Source organism: Blennius ocellaris, assembly GCF_963422515.1.
Source record: "Blennius ocellaris genome assembly, chromosome: 7".
NCBI lineage: Eukaryota > Metazoa > Chordata > Actinopteri > Blenniiformes > Blenniidae > Blennius > Blennius ocellaris.
In genome coordinates this window covers 29,185,387-29,199,149 of record NC_137656.1, presented here as the reverse complement: position 1 = coordinate 29,199,149, position 13,763 = coordinate 29,185,387, and the positions used below count along the sequence as shown (strand labels likewise).

General features: G+C 41.4%; 1 protein-coding gene across 2 annotated transcripts in view; it reads left to right on the top strand.

Moving 5' to 3' along the window:
• The window catches only part of atp2a2a (ATPase sarcoplasmic/endoplasmic reticulum Ca2+ transporting 2a), a 73,171-nt gene that overhangs the window by 2,478 nt on the left and 56,930 nt on the right, over nucleotides 1-13,763 (top strand). For both annotated transcript variants that reach the window (XM_080499312.1, XM_080499311.1), the window contains exons 2-3: nucleotides 1,285-1,302; nucleotides 1,432-1,514. In XM_080499312.1, the coding sequence (XP_080355438.1) occupies nucleotides 1,285-1,302; nucleotides 1,432-1,514 (101 nt within the window). The remainder of the gene's footprint in view (nucleotides 1-1,284; nucleotides 1,303-1,431; nucleotides 1,515-13,763) is intronic.

Genomic DNA, 13,763 nt, shown 5'->3' with positions numbered 1-13,763 from the left:
CTGCAGGCTGCCAGTTACCCACCTCTGCTATAAATATATATATATTCTATATATTCTATTAGGTACTTGTACAAGGAGAGACTGTGTCTCTTTCATTATGCAGGCCGGAGCCTTTGTTCCTCCACAGTTGCCTTATGATGCTTCTCTTGATTACATCAATATTGTTGTTTTGCCACATTGCCTCAATACGTTGTCTTTTCTTTTTCTCTGCCATTACAAAATTATGCTTTTAGGTTTGAAATTAAATTTCATACTGACTGCACAGAGTACAACCAAGATCAGTCTACCTGGTAGAGGGATTTTCTCTTATAATGTTTTATTGAACTAAAGTCAGTAAACAATGATAAAAGTATTCCAAAATGAAATGTCATGCTCAATCTTTATCAGTAAGACTTTGTCCAGACCCACCTGTTGCGTTCATGTGCGTTAAAATGAGACATTTGTATAAGAAAGAGCAGAAATGTGCTCAACTGATAGAAGCAGTGTTTGTCCTCATGGCAGCTGTTCATACTTCTGCAGTCAGATAACTGCTTTCCTCCATCTTCTCCTCCAGCACAGTCACAAACATAAAAGAAACAATGAGACTGACGTAAAAACAGCCAGTGTGTCTGTTTTTATCTCAGAGTTCAGTAATCACAAATGTTTCCATGATAAATGTGTAAAATTGAACCAATTAAAATAGTTTTGTCTTCCACTCAAACCCAATGGGAAGGCCGAGCTGCTCCGTGTACTCAGAGACGTAATGGTTGGACATGAGCTTTGGAGTGCTTTGTGTCCATGTTGAGCACGATGGCCTTGTTGGGTGTTGCTTCACTGTAACACACCCACCCTGGTACCCCCGGGACCCCCGGGACCCTCGGTACCCCTGGTACCCCTGGTACCCAGGGTCTGGCAGGCATTTGACACTGAACAGTGGCTGCAGGATCACCGCAGTAACTTTATATCTGCCAAAGGTAATCTCTCCTGTCCCGGACCGAAACAGCTGCTTTGTATTAATACCACCTGGGGGGTCACAGAGGGTGAACTCCACTTCCCTCAGATACACTTTGACCTTCACTCATTTCATTATTTCTCTTCACGGAAAAGACTTGATTCCTACCGAATGTTTGGTTTTGAGGGGATTCAGTCTTTCTGTGTTCATGTTATGCATCAACTTCTCCATGACAAAATAGGAAGTTTAAACCATGTCTTTCCAGTATTTATTCATCACTAAGCCGTCTTTTTCTCTGCTGTCTGTTTAATGTGCGGTTCCTGGATCCACTCCTGCGTCCATACGACACACAGAGTTACCAGCAGAGGAAGGTAAGCCTCACTGTCACCCAGTATACCGCTGCTCTTTTCTGTTACCGGGTTTCTGTGATGGATTGTTTCCTCACGAACTCCTTCCCTCTCTCTCTCTCTCTCTCTCTCTCTCTGGCTCCGTTTCTGCAGGGAAATCTTTATGGGAGCTCGTCCTTGAACAATTTGAAGATTTACTTGTTCGAATTCTTCTCCTGGCTGCCTGTATATCTTTTGTGAGTATATTCCACAACATTTAATGCCCTTAAAGTTTTTTTTAACTAATTTTCTGCCATGTTGAAGTCAGGAGTATTACACGTCAAGTATTAAAACGTTTAGGATATCCTGACACATGTATTAAGATACTTTTCTTTAATTGGCCTCAAGGTTTACTCAACTGAAAATAATTTGGAGAATGAAGTAAATAGCCTCAATCTCAGTTCAAATTTCAGTATTTCATGTGGTCACAGGCTCGCCAGTCCATGTTGCTGTCTGAAATGTATTAATATTAAAGATAGAAACAAGTATTAGTACAAGTCACACATCAGAGAAAGTTCAGTGTTCAGTGTCATTTGCCAAATATAACAATGCAAATAAAAAAGCACTTGGAGGAATAAAGTCAGCTAACCTTAACCAGACACTGTTAACCCCCAAATATTGTTCCTACTTCATACCAACAATAACAATCGTAATACACTACAATATGTTATAGTAGTAGGGTTGCAAAGGAGTGGAACATTTCTGGAAACTTTCCGGAAACTTTCCATGGGAAGTTAAGCTGGGGGATTTGGGAAATATTGAAAATTAAATGAGTATAAATGAAGTGAATTGTCACTGAGCTGACGATGCAGGTGGCCACCTGAATAAATGACTTTAGAACAGACGTACTTTCAATAAGAAGTTTGAAAAGTCACTAATGAGGCTAATGAAGCACAGGTTGCTGTGTTGAGGCCTGCAGGACAGACGATCACATGTTTTAACACAACAGACTAAGTTTTAGCTCATAATTCATATTACCTACCAATAGATTGGTCGTAATTAATTTCAGGGGATCAGAGGAAGTAAACGGCCTGTAAAGTAACTTGAATATACATTTTAAACTCTCATTAATCAGGATTCCTCCGACAGTAAAGCAAGCTGCTCACTAAACACTTTTCGAGGAGACAAAGCGCTACAGAAACCTTTATTCATTCACGTCGTCAGTCACACAGGTGGAGGTCAACTGTTGTAGCCACATCTGTCCTGGGCTGCTGACAGGAGTTGGAGTATTATTCATTATCATGCATGTTGCCACAGCTGTCCTGTTTTATTCCAATAAATTCCCATTAATTCACAGAAATTCCCATTAATTCCCATGGAAAGTTTCCAACTGTGAAAATTCCCAGAATTTTGCAGCACTATATAGTAATATCACATCATTAGAATGGATGAATAGACAGTTGATCTATTGAAGTCACTTTGTTCTCTTGGCCTCCAGGTGTCATACTCTTCTTTATATCAGAAACAAGAATGAGAATCATCAAGGTTGTCTGTAGAGTAAAACGATGTGTCGTTGTGAGAAAAACGAATAAAAACATCATAGATGTCCTGGATACAATTTCTGTCATCTGATGGTTATGTTTCCACGAAGCAGCCAGTACAGTAGGGAGGCACTGATCCACGTTTTTTCACTGCCGATCCAATCCAAAACCTGAATTTGAATACCTGCCGACACCGATACTATTTTGATACCAGAGGTGTGTTTGCTTTAATATTATTATTATCATTATTGTTGATTTTATATGAGGCTGTATTAAACTCCTCTCTACAGTAAAATATGAAATGTATTTAATTTCTCTGCAGACAACTTGAGGTTAGTAGAAGATGAGAAAAGGAAACAGTACAAAGTATTTTAGTTCCATTAGGACAATGTGGGGGTCTGAGTGACGTCATGGTCTCTAATAAACTAGTTCTATCTTTAAACCCTCAATCACTGTATTAATCCTGGAGAAATTCTTCATCAAGCAGCACTCACACAATGTTTCCGCTCTAAGCAGCTCCAACCATTGGGACTATTTCCAGGGAGTTTAGTGTGGAGGAGGACGCAGCTTCACTGAGGTGTGAATCTCCTGCTACAGCCTGGAGGAGCTGCTGTTCATTGTTCTGATGTCGCGGTCAGCGCCGTTCTCCTCTTTTAAAATGGCGACGTCTCGTGGCAGAGCGCCGCCTCGCTGTACAATGGCTTTGCAAACATCCACATTAATACTTTGCAGTGCTGTGAGCGTAAAACACGTCCAAACAGCAACATGTTGTCATGAAGATTTGGCTAGCACAGCGCTACGACGCTAGCCTGCTCACTGGCTGCAAACTGGACTGGATTTCCTGACTCATTACTCCACGTCTCATTGAGACCCGCCTCTCTTCAGGAAATCCAGTCCACAGTTTGCAGCCAGCCAGCAGAGCAGCAGCAGGGAAACACTGTGGAGTTCCAGCAACAGCAAAGGCTGTTTTGTGCTTGACGCATCCGCGAACTCTGCACGGCACCGTGCAGCCAAATGACGTCATTTCAGCCGCCGTGCGCCGTGCGGCCCTGCTCACGTGGACGTCAACGCTTCGTGCTCCTCCAAATTTTCAAGAGAGAATGCTCTGCTGCGCTCTCCACTGCAGGACGACCTGCTGGTTTCTCAGAGAAGCCTACTTCTGCTCTAACTTAATATATGGCGTTCTATTTGTGCCAAAATTCTGAGCGAGCGATGGGAAAATTTGAGCACAAAAAAATTAATTGTGCAAGCACACTAATAGCATTTTGAGGAAATATTTAAATTGCGCAAAGAAAAACTTGAGATTGCGCTCAAAAATCATTTCTGCGCTCAGATTCTTGCTCTGCGCTCAACCTCTCTCTCTCTCTCTGTCTGTCTCTCTCTCTCGCTCGCTCGCTCAAATCTCTCCACGTCCGTGCTGCGCTCGCTCAAAATGTGCAAAGCCCAAATGTGACAGACAGGGTTGTCCACCAATCACAGAAATTCGGGGCGGGCGTTGAACTCTGATTGGTTACTTCTGATTCTGGACGTGCCTCATAACCAACGAAGAAGAAAAAGAAGAGGGAAAACAAACTGCGGGGGAAAACATGTTGTAATCCAGGATCATTATCTTTAGTTTTTACTTATTTCTGTTTTCTCTCCCAGTTTGTTTTTCCCTCTTCTTCTTCTTTTTCTTCTTCATTGGTTATGAGGCACTTCCAGAAACCGAAGCAACCAATCAGAGTTCAACGCCCGCCCCAAATTTCTGTGATTGGTGGACAACCGTGTATGTCACATTTGGGCTTTGCACATTTTGAGCGAGCGCACAGCAGAACTTGAGCGGAGGTGGAGAGATTTGAGCAAGAGAGAGAGAGAGAGAGAGAGAGAGAGAGAGAGAGAGAGAGAGAGAGAGAGAGAGGTGGAGCGCAGAGGAAGAATCTGAGCGCAGAAATTATTTTTGAGCGCAATCTCAAGTTTTTCTTTGCGCAATTTAAACATTTCCTCAAAATGCTATTAGTGTGCTGCACAATACATTTTTTGGCGCTCAAATTTTACCAGTGCTCGCTCAGAATTTTGGCACAAATATAACCCCATATTAATACTGCGGTGGGAGTGAGTTAGTGATGCACTGCCCCCTGCAGGTTGGGAGCAGGAGCCGCTTGTAGTATAAATGGCACAGAGGTTCTCTCATGCTGATTCCTCACGTCTACGTTCTGCACGTCACGCCGGTGCGTCAAACATAAAACAGCCTTAAAGCACAGACGCGGCTTCACGAATCAGAAATCTCTGCAGGTTGGATCGGAAATTTCAGATCTGTGAGTTCCGTGAGTATCAGGACCCGATACTGGATTGGATCGGCCCCATCCTTAAGTCAGTTGGGAGCAATTTGGGGTTCGGGGTCTTGCTCAAAGACATTTTGGTATGTGGACATTGGGAATTCAACCTGCAACCTTCCGATTGAGAAAAGACCACTCTAACAACAAAGCCATAGCCTTTCCATTTAATGATACACAGATAAAACACAAACTAAGGCACTGATATAAAATGTAATATTAAAAATAGTAATAGTTTGAAAATAACTAAGAAATAAAATAAGGAAAAAATGTAAATAGATGATTGAGTTTAAATAAATGAAGGTATGATGATGATGGTCTGACTGAATGTTGTGGGTCCTTCTGCTCTAAAAGTAGTGGACTGCGTGGTATTGTGTGGATAGCTGCGTTTTCCCACCTCCCGTCTAAAAGAGACCTGCCGATGGGCTCCTGGATAATCCAGTGACCCAGAGCAGCGGGGGCCGTTTGCGTGGCGCATAGTGCCGCAGCGTGAATGTCTTCGGCTCGCGGAGCTCGGCGTTAATAGCTGAGAGGGCCGACGACCCGTCTGAGGAATGGTGACAACAGCAGTCAGCGGCATCGAGTTGCTCTCACCTCGTGCCGAGTAAGACATCGTGTTGTCCTGCGTGAGTAACTGCTGTGTAATGACTTACCGCGGCCTTGCTCACAGCCAGACACATTAACTTTTGATACTGAACTGCAGTTATGTCACAGCCGAGTCTTTTCACACCTTTCAACACTGCAAATTATACAAAAAACCCCACAACATTTTTGGAATTTAGGCCTAAAAATTACAATTCCCATGACGACTATCACCACCTGGAAGGTTAAGGCTCACATATTTTTAATGTTAAAGGACCATATTGTGTATATTCCATGTTCCACAGTCCCTCCTCTGCTCATGTGGATAATAATGTAGGTGATCCAGTAGAAACACTCACAACTAGTGAAATTCTAGTATTTCTTGGACTGAGCTGACGTCACCTCATGATGGTGGTTCTCAGCTCCTCCACCTCCTCCACCCTCACGGAGACTGCAGCCCAGCCCACAGCCGCCTCCTCCACCCCCTGGGTGACGTAGCCAGCAGCTCAGCTGGTAGTTGTAGTAATGTACTGACACATCTCGGCCCTCCTTAGTCTTTTATTGTGGGAATAGCAGCAGGTTTCAAGAGGAGCTTCTGAGGAAGTCCAGTTTCAAAGTACCGTAGTTCTGGAAGCTTCTTTGGTGAAGAGTCGCTCACAAACAAACATTGTTTGTGGAAAACAACAACAAGTCCAGACACATTGGCCGCTGTGCTTCTTCTTCCACAAGACAAATAGTGAGGAACCATACTGGTACCTGAAAACACATTTTCTCCAGTGGACATGAAGGTGAAAACACATTTTCTCCTGTGGACATGAAGGTGAAAACACATTTTCTCCAGTGGACATGAAGGTGAAAACACATTTTCTCCTGTGGACATGATGGTGAAAACACATTTTCTCCAGTGGACATGAAGGTGAAAACACATTTTCTCCTGTGGACATGATGGTGAAAACACATTTTCTCCAGTGGACATGAAGGTGAAAACACATTTTCTCCAGTGGACATGAAGGTGAAAACAGATTTTCTCCAAGTGGACATGAAGGTGAAAACACATTTTCTCCAGTGGACATGGAGGTGAAAACACATTTTCTCCAGTGGACATGAAGGTGAAAACACATTTTCTCCAGTGGACATGGAGGTGAAAACACATTTTCTCCAGTGGACATGAAGGTGAAAACACATTTTCTCCAAGTGGACATGAAGGTGAAAACACATTTTCTCCAGTGGACATGAAGGTGAAAACACATTTTCTCCAGTGGACATGAAGGTGAAAACACATTTTCTCCTGTGGACATGAAGGTGAAAACACATTTTCTCCAAGTGGACATGAAGGTGAAAACACATTTTCTCCAAGTGGACATGAAGGTGAAAACACATTTTCTCCAGTGGACATGAAGGTGAAAACACATTTTCTCCAGTGGACATGAAGGTGAAAACACATTTTCTCCAGTGGACATGAAGGTGAAAACACATTTTCTCCAGTGGACATGAAGGTGAAAACACATTTTCTCCAGTGGACATGAAGGTGAAAACACATTTTCTCCTGTGGACATGAAGGTGAAAACACATTTTCTCCAGTGGACATGAAGGTGAAAACACATTTTCTCCAGTGGACATGAAGGTGAAAACACATTTTCTCCAGTGGACATGAAGGTGAAAACACATTTTCTCCAGTGGACATGAAGGTGAAAACACATTTTCTCCAGTGGACATGAAGGTGAAAACACATTTTCTCCTGTGGACATGAAGGTGAAAACACATTTTCTCCAGTGGACATGAAGGTGAAAACACATTTTCTCCAGTGGACATGAAGGTGAAAACACATTTTCTCCAGTGGACATGAAGGTGAAAACACATTTTCTCCAAGTGGACATGAAGGTGAAAACACATTTTCTCCAGTGGACATGAAGGTGAAAACACATTTTCTCCAGTGGACATGAAGGTGAAAACACATTTTCTCCAAGTGGACATGAAGGTGAAAACACATTTTCTCCAAGTGGACATGAAGGTGAAAACACATTTTCTCCAGTGGACATGAAGGTGAAAACACATTTTCTCCAGTGGACATGAAGGTGAAAACACATTTTCTCCAGTGGACATGAAGGTGAAAACACATTTTCTCCAGTGGACATGAAGGTGAAAACACATTTTCTCCAGTGGACATGAAGGTGAAAACACATTTTCTCCAGTGGACATGAAGGTGAAAACACATTTTCTCCAAGTGGACATGAAGGTGAAAACACATTTTCTCCAGTGGACATGAAGGTGAAAACACATTTTCTCCAGTGGACATGAAGGTGAAAACACATTTTCTCCTGTGGACATGAAGGTGAAAACACATTTTCTCCAAGTGGACATGAAGGTGAAAACACATTTTCTCCAAGTGGACATGAAGGTGAAAACACATTTTCTCCAGTGGACATGAAGGTGAAAACACATTTTCTCCAGTGGACATGAAGGTGAAAACACATTTTCTCCAGTGGACATGAAGGTGAAAACACATTTTCTCCAGTGGACATGAAGGTGAAAACACATTTTCTCCAGTGGACATGAAGGTGAAAACACATTTTCTCCTGTGGACATGAAGGTGAAAACACATTTTCTCCAGTGGACATGAAGGTGAAAACACATTTTCTCCAGTGGACATGAAGGTGAAAACACATTTTCTCCAGTGGACATGAAGGTGAAAACACATTTTCTCCAGTGGACATGAAGGTGAAAACACATTTTCTCCAGTGGACATGAAGGTGAAAACACATTTTCTCCTGTGGACATGAAGGTGAAAACACATTTTCTCCAGTGGACATGAAGGTGAAAACACATTTTCTCCAGTGGACATGAAGGTGAAAACACATTTTCTCCAGTGGACATGAAGGTGAAAACACATTTTCTCCAAGTGGACATGAAGGTGAAAACACATTTTCTCCAGTGGACATGAAGGTGAAAACACATTTTCTCCAGTGGACATGAAGGTGAAAACACATTTTCTCCAAGTGGACATGAAGGTGAAAACACATTTTCTCCAAGTGGACATGAAGGTGAAAACACATTTTCTCCAGTGGACATGAAGGTGAAAACACATTTTCTCCAGTGGACATGAAGGTGAAAACACATTTTCTCCAGTGGACATGAAGGTGAAAACACATTTTCTCCAGTGGACATGAAGGTGAAAACACATTTTCTCCAGTGGACATGAAGGTGAAAACACATTTTCTCCAGTGGACATGAAGGTGAAAACACATTTTCTCCTGTGGACATGAAGGTGAAAACACATTTTCTCCAGTGGACATGAAGGTGAAAACACATTTTCTCCAGTGGACATGATGGTGAAAACACATTTTCTCCAGTGGACATGATGGTGAAAACACATTTTCTCCAGTGGACATGAAGGTGAAAACACATTTTCTCCAGTGGCATGATGGTGAAAACACATTTTCTCCAGTGGACATGAAGGTGAAAGCACATTTTCTCTAGTGGACATGATGGTGAAAACACATTTTCTCCAGTGGACATGAAGGTGAAAACACATTTTCTCCAGTGGACATGATGGTGAAAACACATTTTCTCCAGTGGACATGAAGGTGAAAACACATTTTCTCCAGTGGACATGAAGGTGAAAACACATTTTCTCCAGTGGACATGATGGTGAAAACACATTTTCTCCAGTGGACATGATGATGAAAACACATTTTCTCCAGTGGACATGAAGGTGAAAACACATTTTCTCCAGTGGACATGATGGTGAAAACACATTTTCTCCAGTGGACATGAAGGTGAAAACACATTTTCTCCAGTGGACATGAAGGTGAAAACACATTTTCTCCAGTGGACATGAAGGTGAAAACACATTTTCTCCTGTGGACATGATGGTGAAAACACATTTTCTCCAGTGGACATGATGATGAAAACACATTTTCTCCAGTGGACATGAAGGTGAAAACACATTTTCTCCAGTGGACATGATGGTGAAAACACATTTTCTCCAGTGGACATGAAGGTGAAAACACATTTTCTCCAGTGGACATGAAGGTGAAAACACATTTTCTCCAGTGGACATGAAGGTGAAAACACATTTTCTCCTGTGGACATGATGGTGAAAACACATTTTCTCCAGTGGACATGGAGGTGAAAACACATTTTCTCCAGTGGACATGATGATGAAAACACATTTTCTCCAGTGGACATGAAGGTGAAAACACATTTTCTCCAGTGGACATGATGGTGAAAACACATTTTCTCCAGTGGACATGAAGGTGAAAACACATTTTCTCCAGTGGACATGAAGGTGAAAACACATTTTCTCCAGTGGACATGAAGGTGAAAACACATTTTCTCCTGTGGACATGAAGGTGAAAACACATTTTCTCCAGTGGACATGAAGGTGAAAACACATTTTCTCCAGTGGACATGAAGGTGAAAACACATTTTCTCCAGTGGACATGAAGGTGAAAACACATTTTCTCCAGTGGACATGAAGATGAAAACACATTTTCTCCAGTGGACATGAAGGTGAAAACACATTTTCTCCAGTGGACATGAAGGTGAAAACACATTTTCTCCAGTGGACATGAAGGTGAAAACACATTTTCTCCTGTGGACATGAAGGTGAAAACACATTTTCTCCAGTGGACATGAAGGTGAAAACACATTTTCTCCTGTGGACATGAAGGTGAAAACACATTTTCTCCAGTGGACATGAAGGTGAAAACACATTTTCTCCAGTGGACATGAAGGTGAAAACACATTTTCTCCTGTGGACATGAAGGTGAAAACACATTTTCTCCAGTGGACATGAAGGTGAAAACACATTTTCTCCAGTGGACATGAAGGTGAAAACACATTTTCTCCAGTGGACATGAAGGTGAAAACACATTTTCTCCAGTGGACATGAAGGTGAAAACAGATGTGGAACAACAAAAACAGCAGTTCAATGTGAAGCAGCAGAGACTGAGATGTGGGCGTGTCTTGTTTTGGTTTCTCCTCATGTCAATCTTCCTGGAGGCGGGGCTTCTCCAGCTCTGTGACGTCATCAAATAGAATCAAGGTGTTGAGCTCCCCCACCAGGTAGAACAGAGAAAGATCACTGTGAACTCAAGCTGGAGGGAATCAATGAAAAAAACACTTTGGGAATGTTTATGAACCCCAAATAACACTTTTATCACGTTTAAAGACCAGAAAAGTCCATTTAGTAGACTATGGGACCTTTAAGTTTAAATCTTGGCAGGACATGATTCATGTGCAGTCTTTTTATAAAAGCTTTCTCACGTTGTTAGAAGTGCCCCCTGGATGAACAGATGGCCTGTTCCACTAGGATAAGCGAGGCTCCTGGCTGGGGGAGCTGCTATGTGGTGTGCGGTGCCGGTCAGGTGATACAGAGGTGTCAGCAGCTGCTGTCCGACAGGCCGCCAGAGCCACTTAACACCAAATTTGGGCTGCCGTCTCTCAGTGGGAGGTCCCATGTCCGACAAAGCCACACTCTCAGCTCCAGGAAGTTCACCCCCACTCACACTCACTGTGCACCACGTTTGGAAGCAGGTCAGGATGCATGGTAGAGCCAACGAGCTGCTCCGCTGGGGCCTGGAAGGCATACACACAAATCGAGTGAAGTTTAAAGTGGATTCACATTTACGTTAGATTTGATTCATCAATTGTTTTTAATTTAACATGAATTGATATTTGTTATTTATAACAATAAATGAGATTCTATTTCAGTATATTTGGTATATATTCTACTTTTTCTTGTCTTTTCCTTTTTTTCTACATGTCCACACATGTCATTTCTTCTATTAAGTATTTATCTGTAACACTGAGCCTGTTTACATGTTCATGAAAATCAGATTGAAGCTTGGAGTAATCAGATAATGGTAATAATCAGATCTGACATTTTCACTCACACTTAGGAAAATAGATTAAATAAAAGGTGTGTTTTACATATTTGATCTCATTATTTTGATGTCTTGTGTACATAACTAGTGACTCATGTTTGCCGTTCATTTTTAAAACCCTAAAATTTAAACTAAAGTTAAATGAGGTGCACCTTGTCTTTCTGGTGTTTTGCTGGCTTTTCTTTGAACACTTATGCAGATATATGAAAACGAGAACAGACACCTGGTAGAGCGGAAACCAATGGATTACAGGATTATTTGATCCACCACATCACTCATTATGTGTCATGGTCTTTTTAATTGCTTCATGCTGTTGACACAGATGTGCACACATTTTACAATTTCTGTGTCGCTCCCCCTGACCTTTGACCCCAACCGCTAACTAGGGTGATGATGTCACTGCATCATGTGGCATAGCAGAGTATAGGGAATGGAAAACTGGACATTGATTGACATCGATTGAAACTGAACATGTTATGACAAAAATACGCTTTTGACCTTTTTGTGACCACATTGTCTCAATGTCTCTGGCCTCCACTGCAGTCAGACGCTCAGGTCTCACTGAGCTTGGTTGCTTTATTACATTATGGGAGATTAACTAATTGCTTGTGATTTACAGGATTATTTTAGTTCAATTATCTCAGGAACAGAGAGCCAAATGAGACTGGAGCTCAAGCTGCAGTCCTGGCAAACACATGAGCAACATCCTCAGTATAGGGGCTTGAAATGAAAGGCATTAAAAACTTTAATGGAAGTTTCACTGAAAATATAATGCGCCCCAACCAGTGATGCCGGTAACGTGTTAATTAGTAAAGTGTTACACTCATTTGACCACTTTTTCAGTAACCAGTTACTAAGATTAAAGTTACTTGACCAAGTCACTGTGCATTACTGTTGTAGTGTCCAATAAGACGAGTTTCTTGTCTGCAAAGCTGCTTTATTATTAAACACAACCAGCCGCTCCTCTGTTCTCCTCCAACCTGACACACACACACACACACACACACACACACACACACACACACACACACACACACACACACACACACACACACACACATCGCCTGCTCACCTGATCTGCCCCCTTGTCCACTCTCAGCCAATCACAGACCAGCCCGCTCTAATGGTGCGCTCAACAGAAAAGAATTGGAACCAACCATTGTCAGCAATAAACCTTAATATTGCAACAAGCCCCCTCTTCAATCAATCAGTGTTAGACCTCATTACTCCAGGAAGGGGTGAAGTCTCCGAGCAGGCAGTGCAAATACATGAAGACATAGTGCAACAACAGACCACAACTACATCTCTGGGTAAATAAATACCAGTAAGAGGACAAATGTGACCATAAAAGTGTGAGTCAAATATATATACAACAAAGAATGAAGGTCAAAGGTTAAACATGTACCGGCAGGAGGTCAAAGGTTAAACATGTACCGGCAGCAGGTGGTCAAAGGTTAAACATGTACCGGCAGGAGGTCAAAGGTTAAACATGTACCAGCAGGAGGTCAAAGGTTAAACATGTACCGGCAGGAGGTCAAAGGTTAAATATGAACCAGCAGGTGCAGGAGTTTTGGTAACACTTTATAATAACTATCCGTTATAAGTAGTTAATAAACCATTAATTAATGAGTTATAGATTGCTTGTTGAATATTTGTTAACAGTTTATTAAGGATTTATAACTGTGCCTTATAGATTGGTGATAGATCATTTACAAGCATTTAGTTAACGATTTATAATTACATGTTAACTGTATGTTAATGATTTATAACTATACCTTATAAACTAGTTATAAATCATGAATAAGCCATTAGTAAACTACTTACTAATGACTTGTTAAGTATCAGTTAATACTGTATATACATTAGGACGTTATTCTAAAGTTGCAACTATTCCTCATTTACTAACAGTTAGTAAATGAGGAATAGTTGCAACTTTAGAATAACGTCCTAATGTATATAAAGTATTAACTGATACTTATTCATGATTTATTACTAGTTTATAAGGTATAGTTATAAATCATTAACATACAGTTAACATGTAATTTTGGGGAATACAGCTTGTAAATATCTATTACCAATCTATAAGGCAGTTATAAATCCTTAATAAACTGTTAGTAAATATTCAACGAGCAAAATACGGTACTTATAACGGATAGTTATTATAAAGTGTTACCGGAGTTTTT